Source organism: Phacochoerus africanus, chromosome 4, assembly GCF_016906955.1.
Source record: "Phacochoerus africanus isolate WHEZ1 chromosome 4, ROS_Pafr_v1, whole genome shotgun sequence".
Lineage (NCBI taxonomy): Eukaryota > Metazoa > Chordata > Mammalia > Artiodactyla > Suidae > Phacochoerus > Phacochoerus africanus.
In genome coordinates, this window is record NC_062547.1 from 13,474,332 (window position 1) to 13,497,218 (window position 22,887).

A 22,887-nucleotide genomic window follows, 5' to 3' on the forward strand; every position below is an offset into this window, starting at 1 on the left:
CTGGTCATCCCAAGCACTGGGTGAAATGATGCCCCTGACCTGGGTCTAGGCCTGGGGAGAACAATGGGGAGGGGCAAAACCCTCCCTCCCTGCCCGACCCCCACCCCCCTGGGGACATCTCCCGCTTGAAATCCAGAGACCAGTTTGGGGCCCTGGAACTAGCCAATCCCCACCACCCCCACAACCCCCGCCACCCCCAAGTCAGTAGATAAGCCGAAATTCAGGTCCGTTGGGCTGGGGAGATAACGGCCAAGACCGTTACTCTGCAATCAGGCCAGAAGTGACCTCTCAGATACTTACTTCTCCATTTGCAGGTGCACGGGGAGAGCAGAGGAAGGGAAGGGATCCAGGCCTTTTCACCCTCTGGGCTGCTTGTCCCTGGTGCCCTGAGCCCTGGAGGGCCGGGCTGGAAGCCAAGGAACAAATTGGTGCTGCCCAGCTAGGGTACCACAGAGTTGAGTCACCCTGACCAGCAGGTCCACCGGCTCTTGGCATGGAAGTCCAGCAAAACAGGACTCAGCACTTGCTGGCCTCTCCCCGAAGTGCAGTGAGTTTGGCTGGAACTTGAGTGGTTCAAGTTCCGACATTTTGTTCATCACGGTATTTTTGCAGTTGATTCTGACTTGGGGAGAAAGATTGCATTAAATGTTTGTTTGTTTATTTCGACTACTGAATTCTTACTTGTCCCCTGACATTGTGCAGCTGAGGCGAGCGAGTGCCTCACTGGCTTCCCCTTAGTCCTCTCCCTGGTGGTGATGGAGGGCTGGTGGGAGATGGGGAGTCTGGGAGCGGGGAGGGCGGCCCACAGAGCACCTGAGTGCCTCTGCATGGGAATGCTTCCATTCCAGCTGCTGCCTCTTGGCCAGAGATATGCCTCCAGGTTGGACAAAATGGCATGTTCTAGGTCAGTGACCCTCCCCGGGGGCAAGTTTGCTTCCCAGAGGCCGTTTGGAAAAGTGTGGACACATTTCTGATTGACACGCCTGGGGAAAGGATGATGGGCACCTAGTGGGTAGAGGCCCAGAGATGCTGCTCAACTTTCTGCAAGACGCAGAACGGCTCCCCCTCAGCAAAGAACTCTTTGGTTCCAAATGGGAAGCGCCTAAAGGTTGAGAACCTTGGTGGAGAGGCACCGTCTCAAGAGCCTAGGCTCTGCACAGGCTAAAGGGGAGAAAAAGGAGAGGGAGAAGGAGAGCGACAGAGAGGAAGAGAGTGAAGGAGGGAGGCAGGGAGGGATGGAGGGAGAGTGAGAGGGAGAGCGAGAGAGCGAGAGAGGGAGGTGGTTTTGGAGCCCCAAAGACTAGAGGTCTCAGTGCCCCCCCTTCCTGCATAACCTTGGCAAGCCACTCTCCCTCTCTGAGACTCATTGTTCACCTCTCTGAGGCAGGGCTGACCACCCACTCTCGAGGGACAGGGGTTAGGAAGGTGAGGAGGCAGGGATGTGATGTAGGTGAAGCGCCTGGTCTAGACAAGAGCTCAGCAGGGCTGTGGCTCCCTTTCACCTCCTGGCTCCTCTCCTGAGCTCCCTGGGAGCCTCCACTTCGCTTGCTGGCATGCCGACCAGAGGAGGGCTGTTCTGATGTTAAAGAGTGCTGTTCAGGGCCTCTTCCGGCAGAATCATGCCTGGATCGGAGTCATCTGGAGCTGTCTTGCGCCCACTAGGGGGTTGGGGCAGCTACATGTGGCAGGAGGCAGGCCCCTGGAGTGCCAGCCGAGAGCAGGGCCCACCGGTGAGAGGATTAAGCAAACCTCTTATCAGCTCCACTGCCCACTCCCCAAGCCTGGGGCAATCATCCTGGCCCCTTCTCACTTCCCCAAAAGCCCAGTATAAGGGCTGCCTCTGGGGTCCAGCGGCCAGAGGCACTGAGTGTGAGGGCTTCAGACTCTGGAGAGGTAAGTGCTCCCTCTGCTGCCCAGGGAGGACGGGCCCAGGGCTGGGAGGATGCCACAGCCTATAGAGAAAACACCTAGGAACCTTGTCCTTAGGACCCGAATGGTCACTGCCCTTCCCCTTCTTCCCCTGTGTCAGTGAAACTGGCCTTGATGGTGCGCAGCCCTGTTTCCGCAGGGGCAACTGCTCTGCGGCCATCTTTCCTGCGAGCAGTGATGGAGCTCTCAGGAAAAAGGGACTTCAGTTCTTGAGCTGATAACCCGCCTGGTCTGTTCACTGGGGGAGAAGGAAGCGCTCCAGCTTGCCCTTTAACCAACCTGTTAAGCAAAAAGTGCCTCTCTGCCGTGTGCCAGGGGCTGTGCAAACACACAGGACATCGCCAAGGAGGGCAGGTGAAGCTGTCTTCCCTGTCCCAAGACTCTGTGGATATGAAAGGCCTCCTGCTCCTGCCCCTTCTGCTGCTGGGGACAGTTTCGGCTCTTTATCTGGGTAAGTCCTTCCCTCCCTTTCTCATCCATCTTTCTCGTTTCTCTTCTCTCCCCCTGCGACTTCTTTTGCTCTTGGGGCCAGGGCCACAGCCTCCCCTCTTCAGGTGACCCAGCCCGTCTCTAGTGAGATTTCTCCTGGACCCCCAGAAGTGTGACCTGAGCTTTCCTTCGGGGCTCCTTTGCGAGGAGAAATGCCCATGTGTGAAGAGGAAGGACTTCCCACAGGTGCTTCCTCCCCCTCCCCCACCGCAAATACACACACACACACACACAGGTGGTGTCAGGCAGCATCAGCTTCGCACGCATGCAGCTGTCCATGTACTGCAAGAGTTCTGGTGTCTCCCAAGGCCAGGGCGATTCCTCCAGGCTTGGTTCTAGATGGCATTCTAGGAAGGCTGAGTGGGGCCACTGGAGCTGTCCGTGGTCCTGGAAGAAGGGGGACCCGGGCCTGAGGGCAGCTTACCTCTTCTTCCCAGAGAATGATGCTCCCCATCAGGGCAGAGGAGAGACTCAAGCAGACCTGAGGCAGGATCTGGAAGGCTCAGGAGAACAGGAGCGAGAGCTGGCCCTGAATGATGAAGTGCCTGAGTCAGAGGGAGAGGCCAGGGCTCCCAGCTCTCAAGATGCCTTTGTGGATGAGGAGGCCATGGAGTCAGACCAAGCTGCCCTAGATGAGAATGTGGAGTGTCCCAGGGAAGAGGACAGAGTTCTAATGCAGGCCAGTACTGGGGATCATTCCCCCTTGTACGTGTTGGTGTGGACCCCAAGGACATTTAACGAAGCTCAGGTAAGTGGCATGTAGGCTACTATGTGGGGGGCAGAGGGAGAACAGATTGGATTCATCCTTCTGTTCCCTATCCTTTAGACCAAGGACATTTGGGAAAGCTCAGGTGAGTGGCAGGGGAGCCAGGGGGAGGAGAAGAGAGTGGATTCAACCTTCAGTCCTCTATCATATAGAGCAGTGGTTCTCCAAGCCTAGTATGTATGCATCAGCCTCTCCTAGAAGTCTTATTCAAACACAGGTTTCTGGGGAGTTCCTTGGTAACCTAGCGGTTATGGATTTGCAGTATCTGTGGTATGGCTTAAGTTACTGCTTTTGGTCAGGTTTCATCCTTGGCCAAAAAACTTCTATATGCCACAGGCATGGCCAAATCTCCCCACCCTTCAAAAAAAACCCCTCACAGTTTCCTGGGCTGTAAAACATCAATATCTGGTTCAGTGCACCTGGGGCATAAGAAGTTGCACATTTAGCCGTTTCCCAGGTAATAATTTCAATGTGGCAACTGCACTTTTAGAAGCAGTGGTTTAGCACTATAAAAATACCTCTACTTGATATAAGATATACTTGTACCAAGTCCTGGCTCCACCTGCCATTGGCTATTTTACCTGGGCAGGTCACTTCACCCTTCAGGGTTCCTGTGTCTTCATGTATATGGAAATGTATGGTACTACTTCTTAGAGTTCTGAGAAAACACAGTCAATTCTCAACCCATCTCCTCTCTCTGCAGAAAATTTGTGGCAGGTGCCACCCAGGAAACCTGATCTCCATCCACAGTTACAGGACAAACCGTTTCTTCCAGCGCTGGACCAGTAGGTACAACCAACGACTGTACTGGATTGGAGGCTACATCACATACTGGGTAAGTGAGGGGCTGACTCCCAGGTACAAGGTGGTCTTTCTGACTGCCCCCAATGGAACACTGGCTGGCATCAGGCCTCATTCTGGCGCCTGAAGTGGCCTTCGAGTGGCGCACAGTGCCGTGCTCTAGCTGGCTAGCCCTGGCTTAGGAGAACTGACAACTGAGGGCTTCTCTTCCCAACTCCATGTTCAGGGATGACATGCTTGTAGCCTGAAATCGGCCCCGCTGGATTTGTACTTGCACAAAGGAAATGGGCAGTTGTTACAAACCAGGTTTCTTCCCTCCCGGTGCCTCTCTCCCTCCCCCGGGGCTGGTTGTTAAATGATTACCAGCACATCCCTGGAGTGAGGAGATAAATCCCATCTCCAGCTTGGTGTCTTACTAGCCGAAGGACTTCCTCCAAGTTTCCGTTTCCTCATCTCTCAAGTGGGGTCCTTCTCTCAGAGTGGCCCTGGGACTGTGGATGAGTAAGTGCCGTCATATTTGCCACTCACGTGTGTTGCGTGGGCCAGCAATATGGACATCGCCTGGGAGCTTCTTGGAAATGCACAATGCTGGGTCCTTTGGAATCAGAATCTGCACTGGAACGAGATCCCTAGGAGATCTGTTTGTGCAGTTTAACCTGTGGGAAGGCTGCAAGTGATGCTTTGTCTGCCATTGTCATTGCCTACAAGCCCTCAGGGGTGCATCTCTAAGGTACCTGGCTCCTAGGTGGGTGGAGGAGCTTACTGTGCCCAGAAAGGGAAACTGCGTGTGCTTTCCCTGGAGCCCCAGAATCTGCCTGTCTTCCCACACACCACCCTCTGACCCAGGCTATCTCTAATACAGCACCGGTACAGGAGATTTCGGTGGACTGATGGGAGTCATTGGAATTTTCAATTCTGGGCCCGAGGGCATCCTAGGAATGGGAGCGGTCGCTGTGTGTCCTTTTCTTCCAGAGGTGAGTGGGTCTGGGCAGCAGTCCAGGGGAAGGGGTGGCAAGGTGGACTCCCACACATATGAGCCTTTGAGCTGCCTGAACACACCTCCACAAACCCATGCCCTTCTTTCACCTGGAGAAACAACGTCCTGTTTGTGAGAAGGGCTGAGATGTCAGGATGCCTCAGAGCAAAATCAGGTGATGGGGTGCCCTGGGCAGGGACTAGTTGGGGCACAGAGCTAGGCCTGGGGCCTGGGCACTCCTTTCCCTCCTTGGAGATGATGGTGACAAAGGAGTGAGTCTGGGAGAGATGGGCGAAACAGATGTGAGTGTAAGGTAGGGCTGAGGGAGGAGGAACAGTTGTGGGAATTAGGGATGGCGGACAGATGACTGGACCAGCACGGCTGCCAGTTGTAAGGGAGCGGACTTGGTACAGTGGCTAAGACCATATGGGCTGGAGTCAGAATGCGGCCATTGACGTCCCGGCTCTGCCACTTGCCGGCTGAGATACAGGCAAGGTATCACACCCACCAAGCCTCAGCTTCCTCATCTGTGAAATGGGAGTGATGAGAGCACCGACCTCTGGGAGGCATGGGGAGGATGAAGCCATCCTCCATGGAAAGCTCTTAGTGCGTTGCCTCTGCCAGGGAAGAGATGGACAGACGTTGGCTGAGGGGTGTGGGAGTCAGGCTGTCAGGTCCGGAGGACCACAGGCAGAGCCGACTTAGGAGGTGCCTGTGGAGGGAAGGAGGGGGCACAGGCCACTCCCAAGTAGCTGACATTCCTGACAGCACTGTGCTCTCCACCTAGGGGGTCACTGGCGACGAACGTCATGCAAAAGGCGCCTGCCCTTCATCTGCTCTATCTAAGCCAGAGGCAAGGAGCCCCTGCCTTGGAGCCGCTCGCTCCCTCGACGCCCTCCTGGATGCCCCCACCCACTCCTGTGCCCCAGCCAAGCCGATGAATAAAGCCAGACTTCCCACAGCATTCCCCGACCCTTGTTTCTTCTTCGTGCGCTTTGCAGGACTCCTCTGGGTTGGAAAACCCTCGAAGCACGCCCTCCTGCTTCGTGGGGGATGGGGGTGGGGGGTGGGCTCTGAGGAAAGTAAAAGACCTCTGAGGCCAGCGCCAGCGGGATTGAGGGGGGACGGGGTGGCGCGTTGGGATGGTTTCCTGCAGCGCCACCCCGGGGCGGAGCGTGGACTAGGCGGCGGTGTCCCTGCGGAAGGCCCTCCCTCATGCCTCCAGGGGAGCAGCGCCTTTGGTGAGGGCATGGGGCACTGGCCCTCCAGTTTCGCTCGGTCTCAGGAAGGGATGCTGGGTGGGGTGGGAGGTGGGCGGTTTTACCAAAAGGCGGCGATATTGCTGATTCAAGAGTAGGGTGGCACAGGGAGGTCCCCCCTGCGGTAATGGCTGGGAGGGAGGAGAAAGGAGCCTCCAGGGGCAGCTGGCTTCTCTGGCCCTGGGTCTTCCTCCCCTCTGAGGGTGGCCCCTAGTTCCCATTCTCCTCCCAGCCACCCGTGGGTGAGTGGAAAGGCCCCAGCGTCTTCTGAGCTGGGCTCCCTAGTCCATTCCCAGGAGGGTGGCTGCCCCAGCCCCAGCCCCAGCCCAACCCCCTGCCTCCTTCCCTAGAGGGACCACATTCTCAGGAGGGAGCTGCCCGCCCCGCTCCCACCCCGACACCCCCCCCCCCACGCTCCCTGTCCCCCACCCCTGTACCTTGAGGCCAAATCCAGGGCCTCTGGTAGCCATGGGGCTGCAGTCCTGGTGCTACAGCCCCAGGCTTCTCCCACCTTCTCCGACCCCAGGGACGTGGAGAGAGAGCTGTTGCTGCTCTTGACTTTGTCCCAGCCTGGGCTCTATCTGGTCAGGGTCTGAGCTGGATGACGTGGGAGGCTCAGACTTGAAACTGGGTATTCAGCGGGCAGAGAGGCCTGGGTGGTGGGGGAGAGAGACTTCTTGGGAAATGGGACCTGTATTTCTGGGTGGACGTGTATCTTGGTGTGTATCTGAGTCCGTCTTTGTAAGCCTGTGCATACCGCATGCAGGTGAGTCTGTATTTGTACAAATGCATACATCTGTGTGTGAGTCAGCATGTATTTGCGTTGTTTGTGTGAACACTTTTTGTTTTAATAGCAGTATCTGTGGCATATGGAAGTTCCCAGGCCAGGAGTCTAACAGGAGTTGCAGCTACCAGCCTGCACCACAGCCACAGCCATGTCAGCTCTGAGCCGAGTCTGCAACCTACACTGCAGCTCAAGGCAACACCACATCCTCTAACCCGCTGAGCAAGGCCAGGGGCTGAGCCACGACAGGAACCTCATAGATTTTGTATTTTTTCTTTACCTTTTTTGGCCACACCGTGGCATAGGGAGTTCAGGCCAGGTGTCAGATCTGATGCTCAGTTGGGACCTAAGCTGCAGCTGTAGCAACGCTGGATCCTTAAGCCATGGTGCCAGGCTGGGGATCAAAGCTGCGTTGTAGCACTCCCAAGGCCCCATCGTTCCTGTTGCAAAACAGTGACAACTCCCCCAATTTTTTCTTTTTCGGTCTTTTTATGGTCACTCATGTGACATAAGGAAGTTCCCAGGTGGGGTTGAATAGGAGCTGTGCTGAGGCTTACTCCACAGTCACAGCAATGCCAGGTCTGAGCCACATCCAGGACCCATGCTGCAGCTTGCAGCAACACCAGATCCTTAACCCACTGAGAGAGGCCAGGGATGGAGCCTGCATCCTCGTGGATACTACTTGGGTTCTTAACCTGCTGAGCCACAACAGGAAGTTGTACATTTTCTCCATCTCTGCGCATGGATGTGCCTGTATGTGTGTCCATTTTTGAGGGTGTGTATCTGGGTAGCTTTGTTCCTGATACACCCGAATCTGTGTCCACATGCATATGTGCATGCCTCTGTGTCTTTGGCCAGTGTGTTCGGGAGTGTGAACGCATGTCAGTGTGTGTCTGAGCACACGCGTGTGCAGGTCTTCGTTTGCGTGTGTACATGGCTGTGTATCCGAACAGCCACGTGACGAGAGGTGGAGATTCAAGCTTTGCCAGATGCGCTTTGTTGCTAAAGGTGCTGGAATTGCTGGAACGGGACAGGTTTGGAGAAGCCCAGGGGAAATGGCTGGTGATGAAGCAGGAGGGATGAACATGAGCGGGCCTCTGGCAGCGGGAGCATGGGCCTTGGCACGGCCCTGAACCTCACCAGCGCTGGGCCCCAGGGCCTGCCTCTAGGTGAAGAGGCTTGTCCTCAGTAGAGGGGTCTGTGCCTCTGCCTTGGATGGAGACTGGTCCAGAAAGCTCCCGATCACTGCCTGTCAGTCTCCCAAGGGCATGGAAGGGGTGCTGGTTGGGGTCAGGGCTCCCCCCAGGTCCCTGCATCCTGTACTGCATCAGGCTAATTCTTGATGCTGTATTTCTTCTTTTTTGTGTGTGTTTTTATGGCCGCACTAGGGGCACATGGAGGTTCCTAGGCTCGGGGTGTAATTGGTGCTGTTGCTGACAGCCTACACTCTGCTAGAGCCACAGCAATGGCAGATCCGAGCCGTGTCTGCAACCTACACCACAGCTCATGGCAATGCCGGATTCTTAACCCACTGAGAGAGGCCAGGGATCCAACCCGCAACCTCATGGTTCCTAGTCGGATTCGTTCCCCCTGTACCATGACGGGAACTCCTTCACACTGTAATTCTTAAAGCAGCAGGAGCAGTGGGAGTGGGGGTAGGGAGGATGCGCTCCGCATAGGTGGCTCTGAGACTGGTACTTTGACTGGATGGCAAGCCTCCTCTTATCAGCCTCTACTTATCTCCTTCCTGGGGAGTGGGCTCTGGCCACTGCTAACCAGTAGTTTTATGCTTTTAATGTCTTCCTTTTTCCCTTATAGCTGGTTTACAGTGTTCTGTCAGTTTTCTGCTGTACAGCAAGATGACCCAGTCACACATGCCTATATCCATTCTTTTTCTCCTGGTATCATGCTCCATCATAAGTGACTAGATAGAGCTCCCAGCGCTATACAGCAGGATCTCATTGCTTACCCATTCCAAAGGCAAGAGTTTGCTTGTATGAACCCCCAGTTCCCAGTCCACCCCACTCCCTGCCTGCTTGGCAAGCACAAGTCTGTCCTCCAAGACCAAGATCTTCTTTTCTGTGGAAAGGTTCCTTTGTGCCTCATATTAGAGTCCAGATATAAGTGACACCATATGGTGTTTGTCTTTCTTTCCCTGACTTCCTTCACTTAGTGTGAGAGTCTCTGGTCCCCTCCATGTTGCTGCAAATGGCATTAGCTTTTCTTTTTGTGGCTGAGTAGTAGTCCCTGTGGTGTAGTATGCACCACATCTTCTTGAACCAATCACCTGTCGATGGACACTTAGGTTGTCTCCCAGTCTTCACTGTTGTGAACAGGGCTGCGATGAACACGCGGGTGCATGTGTCTTTTTCAAGGAAAGTTTTGTCTGGATATATGCCCAAGAGTGGGGTTGCCGGGCCATATGGTAGTTCTATGTACAGTTTTCTGAGGGAGGTCCGGACGGTTTTCCATAGTGGCTGCGCCAATTTACATTCCCACCAACAGTGTAGGGGGGCTCCCTTTTCTCCACACCCTCTTCAGCGTTTGTTACTTGTGGACTTACTGATGATGGCCATTCTGACTGGTGTGAGGTGGTACCTCATAGTCGTTTTGGTTTGCCTTTCTCTGATAATCAGGGCTGTTGAGTATTTTGCCATGTGCTTGTTGGCCCTCTGCACATCTTTCTTTTCTTTTGTTTTTTGTTTTTTTTTGCTTTCTATTTATTTGTTTTTATTTTTTTCCATTTTTTAAATTACTCCAATGAATGTATCACATCTGTAGTTGTATAATGATCATAACAATCTGACTTCACAGGATTTCCATCCCACAGCCCAGGCACATCCCTCCACCCCCCAAACCGTCTCCTCTGGAGACCATAAGTTTTTCAATGTCTGTGAGTCAGCATCTGTTCTGCAAAGAAGTTCCGTCTGTCCTTTTTTCAGATTCCACATGTCAGTGAAAGCATTTGATGTTGGTGTCTCATTGTATGGCTGACTTCACTTAGCATGATAGTTTCTAGGTCCATCCATGTTGCAGAAAATGCCAGTATTTCGTTCCTTTTAATGGCTGAGTCGTATTCCACCGTGTATATGTACCACCTCTTCTTGATCCACTCCTCTGTCGATGGACATTTAGGTTGTCTCCATGTCTTGGCTATTGTAAATAGTGCTGCAATGAACATTGGCGTACAAGTGTCTTTGCGAGTCGTGGTTTTCTCTGGATAGATGCCCCGAAGTGGGATGGCTGGGTCAAATGGTAGTTCTATGTTTAGTTTTCTGAGGAATCTCCATACTGCTTTCCACAGTGGTTGCACCCATTTACAATCCCGCCAACAGTGTACTAGTGTTCCTTTTTCTCCACACCCTCTCCAGCACTTATTGTTTGTAGACTTTTGGATGATGGCCATTCTGGCTGGTGTAAGGTGGTACCTCAGAGTGGTTTTGATTTGCATCTCTCTAATAATGAGTGACGTTGAACATCTTTTCATGTGTTTCTTGGCCATGTGTATGTCTTCTTTGGAGAATTGTCTGTTTAGATCTTCTGCCCATTTTTTGATGGGGCTGTTTGTTTTTTTTTGGTATGGAGCTGCAGAAGGTGTTTATAAATTTTGGAGATGAATCCCTTGTCAGTCGATTCCCTTGCAAAGATTTTCTCCCATTCTGTGGGTTGTCTTTTTGTGTCGTTTAGGGTTTCCTTTGCTGTGCAGGAACTTTGAAGTTTGATTAGATCCCATTTGTTTATTTTTCTTTTTATTGTCAATACTCTGATAGGTGGATCTGAGAAGATGTTGCTGTCGTTTATGTCAGAGAGTGTTTGGCCTATGTTTTCCTCTAGGAGTTGAATAGCGTCTGGTCTTATATCTAGGTCTTTAATCCATTTGGAGTTTATTTTTGTGTATGGTGTTAGGGAGTGTTCTAATTTCATTCTTTTCCGTGTGGCTGTCCAGTTTTCCCAGCACCACTTAGTGAACAAGCTGTCCTTTCTCCATTGTGTATTCTTGCCTCCTTTGTCATAGAAGGGTTGGCTGTAGGTGCGTGGGTTTAATTCTGGGCTTTCTATCCTGTTCCACTGATCTATATTTCTGTCTTTGTGCCAGTACCATGCAGTTTTGACGACTGTTGCTTTGTAGTATAGTCTGAATCCCGGGAGCCTGATTCCTCCCACTCCATTTTTCTTTTTCAGGATGTGTTTGGCTATTCTGGGTCTTTTGTGCCTCCAAATAAACTTTAAAATATTTTGTTCAAGTTCTGTGAAAAATGTCCTTGGTAAATTGATAGGGATTGAGTTGAATCGGTAGATTGCCTTAGGTAGTATAGTCGTTTTGATAATATTAACTCTTCCAAATCCATGGAAGAGCATGGTATATCTTTCCATCTATTTGTGTCATCTTTGATTTCTTTCATCAGTGGCTTGTAGTTTTCAGAGTATAGGTCTTTTGTTTCTTTAGGTAGGTTTACCCCTAGGTATTTTATTTCTGCATATCTCTTTTAGAGGAATGTCTCTTCAGGTCTTTTGCCCATTTTTCCATTGGGTTGTTGGTTTTTTTTGCTGTTGAGTTGTGTAGGTTGTTTGTATATTTTGGAGATTAAGCCCTTGTCAGTTGCATCGTTCAAAACTCTTTTCTCCCATTCTGTCAGTTGTCTTTTTTTTTTTTTTGTTTTGTTTTTGTTTTGTAGTTTCATTTGCTGTGCCTGTGCTTGTCAGGTTGATTAGGTCCCACTGGTTTATTTTTGCTTTTATTTCTGTTGTTTTGGGAGACTGAGCTGAGAAAACCTTTGTAAGGTTGATGTCAGAGAATGTTTTGCCTATGTTCCCTTCTAGGAGTTTGATGGTGTCTTGGTGTGTGCTTAAGTCTTTAAGCCATTGTGGGTTTAATTTTGTGCAGGGTGTGAGGGTGTGTTCCAGTTTCATTGATTTGCATGTGGCTGTCCAGTTTTCCCAGCACCCCTTGCCGAAAAGGCTGTCTTTTTTCCCATTTTATATTCTTGCCTCCTTTGTCAAAGATTAGTTGACTGTAGGTGTCTGGGTTTATTCCTGGGTCCTCTCTTCTGTTCCATTGGTCTGTATGTCTGTTTGGGTACCAGTACGACACGTGTCTTGATGACTGTGGCTTTGTGGTTTTGCCTGAAGTCTGGGAGGGTGATGGCTCCTGCCTGGTTTTTGTTCCTCAGGATTGCTTTGGCAATTCTGGGTCTTTTGTGGTTCCCTATAAATGTTTGGATTGTTTGTTCTCGTTCTGTGGAAAACGTCATGGGTAGTGTGACAGGGATTGCCCTGCATCTGTAGATTGCTTTGGGTAGGAGGGCCACTTTTACAGTGTTAATTTTTCTAGCCCAGGAGCATGGACTATCTTTCCATTTCTTTGAATCCTCTGGAATTTCCTTGACTAATGTTTTATAGTTCTCAGCATATAAGTCTTGTACCTCCTTGGTAAGGTTTATTCCCAGGTATTTGATTTTTGGGGGTACATATATAAAAGGTGTTATATTTTTGTATTCCTTTTCTAATGTTTCATGGTTAGTATACAGAACTGCAACTGATTTCTGAATGTTGATCTTACCCCCTGCTACTTTCCTGAATTTGTTGATCATTTTGCGTAGTTTTTGGGTTGAGTCCTTAGGGTTTTCTATATATAGTATCATGTCACCTGCCTACAGTGACAATTTTACCTCTTCTCTTCCAATTTGGATAAGTTTTATTTGTATTGTTTGCTTGATTGCTGAGGCTAGGACTTCCAACACTATGCTGAATAAAAGTGCTGAGAGTGGGCATCCTTGTTTTCTTCCAGATTTTAGTGGGAAGACTTTCAGCTTTTCTCCAATGAGTGTTCTATTTGCTGTGGGTTTGTCATGAATGACATTTATTATGTTTAACGTATGTTCCCTCTATATGTGGTTGGATTTTCTCTCTCTCTCTCTCTCTCTTTTTTTTTTTTTTTGGTCTTTTAAGGGCTGCACACACAGTATAGGAGGTTCCAAGGTGAGGTGTCTAATCGGAGCAGCAGCCACCAGCCAACACCAGATCCGAGCCGCATCTGTGATCTACACCAGACCTCACAGCAAGGCCGGATCTTTAACTCTACGAGGGAGGCTAGGGATTGAACCCGCAACCTCAGGGTTCCTAGTGAGATTCGCTTCTGCTGTGCCACCAAGGGAACCCCCAGGAGCTGGATTTTAATACATTGCACCACAGGGGCAACTCCAAGAACTTGAATTTTTTTTTTAAAGACTACTTGCTCAAGGTTGCATGGTAGGTTGAAAAAGATAGAAATCAAACTGAAGGCCATTGTAACGGCTGTGCTGTTGATTTCATTGACTGAGGATTTATGAACACTCTTATGGGTTCAGCCCTGTGCCGGATGCTCTGGAGGACACAGCTAGAGCAGAACTTTCCCCCTTGCCCTTGTGGACTTTGTACTCTGGTGTGGGGAGGCATTGCTTCTCTTCATTCTAGCGTTAATAATAAGGAGTAACAGGGAGTTCCCTTGTGGTGCGGCGGGTTAAGGACACAGTGTTGTCACCGCCGTGGCTTGGGTTGCTGCTACGGTGCAGGTTCCATCCCTGGCCTGGGAACTTGTGCATGGCATGGGTGCAGCCAAATAAAATAACAAAGACTAATAAAGCCTTCCACTTATTGAGCATTTCATAAGTGCCAAGCTCTGTGCCAAGGGATTTTGTGCTAGGTGGACTTTGTCTTCTTTTGTGTGAAGGAGAGCTTGTGTGTTTAAGCCTCTTCTGTGTGTTTGTGGCAGAAGTGTACTTCCGGTCCAAGGAGGTTCCCTTTTGGGGGGTTAACGTGAAGAAGGGGGCACGAAGGAGGTGTGTGGACTCCCAGGAACATCCTTATCTTCAGCTGGGCACAGGTCCTGGGTGCATTCCCTCTGCGACAGTCCCCCCCGAGCTCTCCACGTTACAAGAGGCACGCTAACCATCCTCAAGAAAAGGTTTCAAAGGGTGAAAGAAATGAAATGAGAGGACTGGCCTTCCATCCCCAAAATGGGTTTGTGTTGTCTTTTTTTTTTTTTTTTTGCTTTTTTGCTTTTTTAGGGCCATATTGTGGCATATGGAAGTTCCCAGACAAGGAGTCGTATTGGGACTACGGTTGCCAGCCACAGCCACAGCCATAGCAACTGGGGATCCCAGGCACGTCTGCGTCCTACACAACAGCTGATGGCAATGCCAGACCCTTAACCCCCCTGGGTCAGGCAGGGGTTGAACCCGCAACTTCATGGGTACTCGTCGGGTTCATCTTGCTGAGCTATGTCTAGAAGTCCCTGTGTGTTATTTTGCTCATCCACAAAGATGCTAAGTGAGCTCTGGGAAACTCAGCTGGTGTCTCCACAATGGACTCCCTGGAATTCCTGACATCGCACAACACACAGAGCAGGAGCTCAACCAGTTCTTGGTGTTTACTTGTTGACTAAGGTGACAGTTCAGTCCCAGTTTCCTGGCAAGGGCTTCCCCAACCCCACGTGCCAGGCCCTGTTCTGAGAGTTTACTGGAGCTGATCTCATGAGGGGCAGGTCCTGTCATTAGCCTCAGTTTATGGATGGGGAACTGAGACCCAGACGGGTGGACTCTGAACTGGTGATTCTGTTGGACACCACACTAGCTTGCCTTCCACAGAATGTGGGGCAGGCGGGAAATCTGAGACAAGGGGCTTAGTTTGAGATCCCTGCGGATATAAATCCCTCTTAGGAAGCCAGAGAGCTGGAGTTTTGTGGGTGCTGAAAAGGGTGGGCACCGTTGGCTAGACTGGAGGTCACGCATCTGGGCAAATCGAAGAAAGCCAGGACACGAGAGTCAGGCAGCCTCGGGTCCGACATGCCACTTCTTGCTAGGTGTGTGAACGTGGACCAGTTATTTAACCTCCCTGAGCTTTTGGAGCAGATATGGAGCCCAGAATGGCAGTGACTAGTTTGTGGGATGATTGTAAAGATGAGGTAGAATAAAGATGATGTAGAAGCCTTACTGAAGCATACTGTTTGGTCCGTGGTTGGCCTTCAAGAATGTTCCTCCCAGGAGTTCCCATCATGGCTCAGCAATTAAGGAACCGACTATGATCTTTGAGGGTGCGTGTTCGATCCCTGGCTTGCTCAGTGTGGCAAGGAGCTGGCATTGTCATGAGCTGCGGTGTAGGTCACAGATGTACTGAGATCCCAAGGTGCCGTGGCTGTGGCATAGGCCGGCAGCTGCAGCTCTGATTCCACCCCTAGCCTGGGAACTTCCCTATGTGGTGCGTTTGGCCCTAAAAAGACACACATACACACACACACACACACACCACACAGACACACACACAGACACACACACAAGGTACTTCCAGTTTTAAATCAGACACACAACACCAAGGTCACCAAGGATGTCCCTGAAGTCCGTGGGAATTCTTTGCCCAGGGTCAACATGGGGAGGGGAGAGTGGAGGGAAGGGGAGTCAGTGAGAGGAGGCAGAGGGAAGGCAGCCGTGGATGGATAAGGAGCTGGGGGACCTAGTTTGGGCCTGTCTCTGACTGGCTGTGTGACCTTGGGCAACTCAGTTAAGCTCTCTGAGATGCCATGGCCTAATGTGTACAACAGGGGCATTTTACCAAATAATGCTGGTAAAACTCTAATGGGGAACAGTGGGGGAAGAACAATGGGGAGGGGCAAAACCCTCCCTCCCTGCCCGACCCCCACCCCCCTGGGGACATCTCCCGCTTGAAATCCAGAGACCAGTTTGGGGCCCTGGAACTAGCCAATCCCCACCACCCCCACAACCCCCGCCACCCCCAAGTCAGGTAGATAAGCCGAAATTCAGGTCCGTTGGGCTGGGGAGATAACGGCCAAGACCGTTACTCTGCAATCAGGCCAGGAGTGACCTCTCAGATACTTACTTCTCCATTTGCAGGTGCACGGGGAGAGCAGAGGAAGGGAAGGAACCCAGGCCTTTTCACCCTCTGGGCTGCTTGTCCCTGGTGCCCTGAGCCCTGGAGGGCCGGGCTGGAAGCCAAGGAACAAACTGGTGCTGCCCAGCTAGGGTACCACTGAGTTGAGTCACCCTGACCAGCAGGTCCACCGGCTCTTGGCATGGAAGTCCAGCAAAACAGGACTCAGCACTTGCTGGCCTCTCCCCGAAGTGCAGTGAGTTTGGCTGGAACATGAGTGGTTCAAGTTCCGACATTTTGTTCATCACGGTATTTTTGCAGTTGATTCTGACTTGGGGAGAAAGATTGCATTAAATGTTTGTTTGTTTATTTCGACTACTGAATTCTTACTTGTCCCCTGACATTGTGCAGCTGAGGCAAGCAAGTGCCTCACTGGCTTCCCCTTAGTCCTCTCCCTGGTGGTGATGGAGGGCTGGTGGGAGATGGGGAGTCTGGGAGCGGGGAGGGCGGCCCACAGAGCACCTGAGTGCCTCTGCATGGGAATGCTTCCATTCCAGCTGCTGCCTCTTGGCCAGAGATATGCCTCCAGGTTGGACAAAATGGCATGTTCTAGGTCAGTGACCCTCCCCGGGGGCAAGTTTGCTTCCCAGAGGCCGTTTGGAAAAGTGTGGACACATTTCTGATTGACACGCCTGGGGAAAGGATGATGGGCACCTAGTGGGTAGAGGCCCAGAGATGCTGCTCAACTTTCTGCAAGACGCAGAACGGCTCCCCCTCAGCAAAGAACTCTTTGGTTCCAAATGGGAAGCGCCTAAAGGTTGAGAACCTTGGTGGAGAGGCACCGTCTCAAGCGCCTAGGCTCTGCACAGGCTAAAGGGGGAAAACGGAGAGGGAGAAGGAGAGCGACAGAGAGGAAGAGAGTGAAGGAGGGAGGCAGGGAGGGATGGAGGGAGAGTGAGAGGGAGAGCGAGAGAGCGAGAGAGGGAGGTGGTTTTGGAGCCCCAAAGACTAGAGGTCTGAGTGCCCCCCCTTCCTGCATAACCTTGGCAAGCCACTCTCCCTCTCTGAGACTCATTGTTCACCTCTCTGAGGCAGGGCTGACCACCCACTCTCGAGGGACAGGGGTTAGGAAGGTGAGGAGGCAGGGATGTGATGTAGGTGAAGCGCCTGGTCTAGACAAGAGCTCAGCAGGGCTGTGGCTCCCTTTCACCTCCTGGCTCCTCTCCTGAGCTCCCTGGGAGCCTCCACTTCACTTGCTGGCATGCCGACCAGAGGAAGGCTGTTCTGATGTTAAAGAGTGCTGTTCAGGGCCTCTTCCGGCAGAATCATGCCTGGATCGGAGTCATCTGGAGCTGTCTTGCGCCCACTAGGGGGTTGGGGCAGCTACATGTGGCAGGAGGCAGGCCCCTGGAGTGCCAGCCGAGAGCAGGGCCCACCGGTGAGAGGATTAAGCAAACCTCTTATCAGCTCCACTGCCCACTCCCCAAGCCTGGGGCAATCATCCTGGCCCCTTCTCACTTCCCCAAAAGCCCAGTATAAGGGCTGCCTCTGGGGTCCAGCGGCCAGAGGCACTGAGTGTGAGGGCTTCAGACTCTGGAGAGGTAAGTGCTCCCTCTGCTGCCCAGGGAGGACGGGCCCAGGGCTGGGAGGATGCCACAGCCTATAGAGAAAACACCTAGGAAGCTTGTCCTTAGGACCCGAATGGTCACTGCCCTTCCCCTTCTTCCCCTGTGTCAGTGAAACTGGCCTTGATGGTGCGCAGCCCTGTTTCCGCAGGGGCAACTGCTCTGCGGCCATCTTTCCTGCGAGCAGTGATGGAGCTCTCAGGAAAAAGGGACTTCAGTTCTTGAGCTGATAACCCGCCTGGTCTGTTCACTGGGGGAGAAGGAAGCGCTCCAGCTTGCCCTTTAACCAACCTGTTAAGCAAAACGTGCCTCTCTGCCGTGTGCCAGGGGCTGTGCAAACACACAGGACATCGCCAAGGAGGGCAGGTGAAGCTGTCTTCCCTGTCCCAAGACTCTGTGGATATGAAAGGCCTCCTGCTCCTGCCCCTTCTGCTGCTGGGGACAGTTTCGGCTCTTTATCTGGGTAAGTCCTTCCCTCCCTTTCTCATCCATCTTCCTCGTTTCTCTTCTCTCCCCCTGCGACTTCTTTTGCTCTTGGGGCCAGGGCCACAGCCTCCCCTCTTCAGGTGACCCAGCCCGTCTCTAGTGAGATTTCTCCTGGACCCCCAGAAGTGTGACCTGAGCTTTCCTTCGGGGCTCCTTTGCGAGGGGAAATGCCCATGTGTGAAGAGGAAGGACTTCCCACAGGCGCTTCCTCCCCCTCCCCCACCGCAAATACACACACACACACACAGGTGGTGTCAGGCAGCATCAGCTTCGCACGCATGCAGCTGTCCATGTACTGCAAGAGTTCTGGTGTCTCCCAAGGCCAGGGCGATTCCTCCAGGCTTGGTTCTAGATGGCATTCTAGGAAGGCTGAGTGGGGCCACTGGAGCTGTCCGTGGTCCTGGAAGAAGGGGGACCCGGGCCTGAGGGCAGCTTACCTCTTCTTCCCAGAGAATGATGCTCCCCATCAGGGCAGAGGAGAGACTCAAGCAGACCTGAGGCAGGATCTGGAAGGCTCAGGAGAACAGGAGCGAGAGCTGGCCCTGAATGATGAAGTGCCTGAGTCAGAGGGAGAGGCCAGGGCTCCCAGCTCTCAAGATGCCTTTGTGGATGAGGAGGCCATGGAGTCAGACCAAGCTGCCCTAGATGAGAATGTGGAGTGTCCCAGGGAAGAGGACAGTGTTCAAATGCAGGCGAGCACTGGGGGCCAGACCTGCACTATGTGTTGGTGAGGAGACTAAGGACATTTAAGCAAGCTCAGGTAAGTGGCATGGAGGCTACTATGTGGGGGGCAGAGGGAGAAGAGAGTGGAATCATCCTTCTGTTCCCTATCCTTTAGACCAAGGACATTTGGGAAAGCTCAGGTGAGTGGCAGGGGAGCCAGGGGGAGGAGAAGAGAGTGGATTCAACCTTCAGTTCTCTATCTATATAGAGCAGTGGTTCTCCAAGCCTAGAATGTATGCATCAGCCTCTCCTAGAAGTCTTATTCAAACACAGGTCTCTGGGGAGTTCCTTGGTAGCCTAGAAGTTAGGGATTTGCCTTGTTACTCATATGGCTCAGGTTACTGCTGTGGCTCAGGCTTGATCCTTGGCCAAAAACTTCCACATGCCACAGGTATGGCCAATGCCCCAACCCCCAAAAAGCCCTTCACAGATTCCTGGCCTGTGAACTCTCAGTTTCTGGTTGAGTAAGTCCAAGGCTTAAGAAGTTGCATTTTTACCCAATTCCCAGGTATTGATAATTCCGGCCTGGCATCTGCACTTTGAGAAGCACTGGTTTAGTTCGATAAAGGGTTTTGGTGTAAGATATACTTGTACCAAGTCCTGGCTCCACCTGCCATTGGCTATTTTACCTGGGCAGGTCACTTCGCCCCTCAGGGCTGTTGTGTTTTCATGTCAATGGAAATGTATGGTGCCACCTCTTAGAGATGTGGTGAGGATTAAATAATACTTGGCATGTGTTGTTGAGAACAACAACAACAAAAAAAACCAGTCAATTCTCCACCCCATCTCCTCTTTCTGCAGTATGTTTGCAGAAGGTGCTACCGTGGGAACCTGATCTCCATCCACAATTATCGGACAAACCGTTTCATCCAGCGCTGGACCAGTTCACGCAACCAAGCACGTTTCTGGATTGGAGGCTTCATCAGACACTGGGTAAGTGAGGGGCTGACTCCCAGGTACAGGGTAGTCTTTCTGACTGCCCCCAATGGAACACTGGCTGGCTTCAGGCCTCATTCTGGCGCCTGAAGTGGCCTTCGAGTGGCGCACAGTGCCGTGCTCTAGCTGGCTAGCCCTGGCTTAGGAGAACTGACAACTGAGGGCTTCTCTTCCCAACTCCATGTTCAGGGATGACATGCTTGTAGCCTGAAATCAGCCCCGCTGGATGTACTTGCACAAAGGAAATGGGCAGTTGTTACAAATCAGGTTTCTTCCCTCCCGGTGCCTCTCTCCCTCCCCCGGGGCTGGTTGTTAAATGATTACCAGCACATCCCTGGAGTGAGGAGATAAATCCCATCTCCAGCTCGGTCTCTTACTAGCCGAAGGACTTCCTCCAAGTTTCCGTTTCCTCATCTCTCAAGTGGGGTCCTTCTCTCGGAGTGGCCCTGGGACTGTGGATGAGTAAGTGCCATCATATTTGCCACTCAAGTGTGTTGCCTGGGCCAGCAATCTGGACATCGCCTGGGAGCTTCTTGGAAATGCACAATGCTGGGTCCTTTGGAATCAGAATCTGCACTGGAACGAGATCCCTAGGAGATCTGTTTGTGCAGTTTAACCTGTGGGAAGGCTGCAAGTGATGCTTTGTCTGCCATTGTCATTGCCTACAAGCCCTCAGGGGTGCATCTCTAAGGTACCTGGCTCCTAGCCAGGTGGGCAGTGAGAGGAGATTACAGTGCCAGAAAGGGAAACTGCGTGTGCTTTCCCTGGAGCCCCAGAATCTGCCTGTCTTCCCACACACCACCCTCTGACCCAGCCTATCTCTTCTTCAGACCCGGTGCACAAGATTTCGGTGGACTGATGGGAGTTGCTGGAATTTTCAATTCTGGGCCCGAGGGCATCCTAGGAATGGAAGTGGTCGCTGTGTGTCCATGTGTGCCAGAGGTGATGGGGTCTGGGCAGCAGTCCAGGGGAAGGGGTGGCAAGGTGGACTCCCACATATATGAGCCTTTGAGCTGCCTGAACACACCTCCACAAACCCATGCCCTTCTTTCACCTGGAGAAACAACGTCCTGTTTGTGAGAAGGGCTGAGATGTCAGGATGCCTCAGAGCAAAATCAGGTGATGGGGTGCCCTGGGCAGGGGACTAGTTGGGGCACAGAGCTAGGCCTGGGGCCTGGGCACTCCTTTCCCTCCTTGGAGATGATGGTGACAAAGGAGTGAGTCTGGGAGAGGTGGGCGAAACAGATGTGAGTGTAAGGTAGGGCTGAGGGAGGAGGAACAGTTGTGGGAATTAGGGATGGCGGACAGATGACTGGACCAGCACGGCTGCCAGTTGTAAGGGAGCGGACTTGGTACAGTGGCTAAGACCATATGGGCTGGAGTCAGAATGCGGCCATTGACGTCCCGGCTCTGCCACTTGCCGGCTGAGATACAGGCAAGGTATCACACCCACCAAGCCTCAGCTTCCTCATCTGTGAAATGGGAGTGATGAGAGCACCGACCTCTGGGAGGCATGGGGAGGATGAAGCCATCCTCCATGGAAAGCTCTTAGTGCGTTGCCTCTGCCAGGGAAGAGATGGATAGACGTTGGCTGAGGGGTGTGGGAGTCAGGCTGTCAGATCCGGAGGACCACAGGCAGAGCCGACTTAGGAGGTGCCTGTGGAGGGAAGGAGGGGGCACAGGCCACTCCCAAGTAGCTGACATTCCTGACAGCACTGTGCTCTCCACCTAGGGGGTCACTGGCGACGAACGTCATGCAAAAGGCGTCTGCCCTTCATCTGCTCTATCTAAGCCAGAGGCAAGGAGCCCCTGCCTTGGAGCCGCTCGCTCCCTCGACGCCCTCCTGGATGCCCCCACCCACTCCTGTGCCCCAGCCAAGCCGATGAATAAAGCCAGACTTCCCACAGCATTCCCCGACCCTTGTTTCTTCTTCGTGCGCTTTGCAGGACTCCTCTGGGTTGGAAAACCCTCGAAGCACGCCCTCCTGCTTCGTGGGGGGTGGGGGTGGGCTCTGAGGAAAGTAAAAGACCTCTGAGGCAGCGCCAGCGGGATTGAGGGGGGACGGGGTGGCGCGTTGGGATGGTTTCCTGCAGCGCCACCCCGGGGCGGAGCGTGGACTAGGCGGCGGTCTCCCTGCGGAAGGCCCTCCCTCATGCCTCCAGGGGAGCAGCGCCTTTGGTGAGGGCATGGGGCACTGGCCCTCCAGTTTCGCTCGGTCTCAGGAAGGGATGCTGGGTGGGGTGGGAGGTGGGCGGTTTTACCAAAAGGCGGCGATATTGCTGATTCAAGAGTTGGGTGGCGCAGGGAGGTCCCCCCTGCGGTAATGGCTGGGAGGGAGGAGAAAGGAGCCTCCAGGGGCAGCTGGCTTCTCTGGCCCTGGGTCTTCTTCCCCTCTGATGGTGGCCCCTAGTTCCCATTCTCCTCCCAGCCACCTGTGGGTGAGTGGAAAGGCCCCAACGTCTTCTGAGCTGGGCTCCCTAGTCCATTCCCAGGAGGGTGGCTGCCCCAGCCCCAGCCCCAGCCCAACCCCCCGCCTCCCTCCCTAGAGGGACCACATTCTCAGGAGGGAGCTGCCCGCCCCTCCCCCCACGCTCCCTGTCCCCCACCCCTGTACCTTGAGGCCAAATCCAGGGCCTCTGGTAGCCATGGGGCTGCAGTCCTGGTGCTACAGCCCCAGGCTTCTCCCACCTTCTCCGACCCCAGGGACGTGGAGAGAGAGCTGTTGCTGCTCTTGACTTTGTCCCAGCCTGGGCTCTATCTGGTCAGGGTCTGAGCTGGATGACGTGGGAGGCTCAGACTTGAAACTGGGTATTCAGCGGGCAGAGAGGCCTGGGTGGTGGGGGAGAGAGACTTCTTGGGAAATGGGACCTGTATTTCTGGGTGGACGTGTATCTTGGTGTGTACCTGAGTCCGTCTTTGTAAGCCTGTGCATACCGCATGCAGGTGAGTCTGTATTTGTACAAATGCATACATCTGTGTGTGAGTCAGCATGTATTTGCGTTGTTTGTGTGAACACTTTTTGTTTTAATAGCAGTATCTGTGGCATATGGAAGTTCCCAGGCCAGGAGTCTAACAGGAGTTGCAGCTACCAGCCTGCACCACAGCCACAGCCATGTCAGCTCTGAGCCGAGTCTGCAACCTACACTGCAGCTCAAGGCAACACCACATCCTCTAACCCGCTGAGCAAGGCCAGGGGCTGAGCCACGACAGGAACCTCATAGATTTTGTATTTTTTCTTTACCTTTTTTGGC

The 22,887-nt window shown here is 52.8% G+C and overlaps 1 protein-coding gene across 1 annotated transcript; it reads left to right on the top strand.

Annotated features, from left to right (window-relative positions):
• Positions 1 to 1,844: 1,844 nt before the first annotated feature.
• Positions 1,845 to 21,545, top strand: LOC125124433 (uncharacterized). Its single transcript, XM_047774542.1, is given in 15 exon segments — positions 1,845 to 1,893; positions 2,245 to 2,380; positions 2,856 to 3,166; positions 3,888 to 4,019; positions 4,848 to 4,959; positions 5,749 to 5,796; positions 5,891 to 6,007; positions 17,237 to 17,304; positions 17,396 to 17,467; positions 17,819 to 17,954; positions 18,428 to 18,691; positions 18,694 to 18,737; positions 19,502 to 19,633; positions 20,467 to 20,578; positions 21,369 to 21,545. Coding segments are annotated over 14 exon segments (1,668 nt in total). The 5' UTR covers positions 1,845 to 1,893; positions 2,245 to 2,319; the 3' UTR covers positions 21,428 to 21,545.
• Positions 21,546 to 22,887: the final 1,342 nt, after the last annotated feature.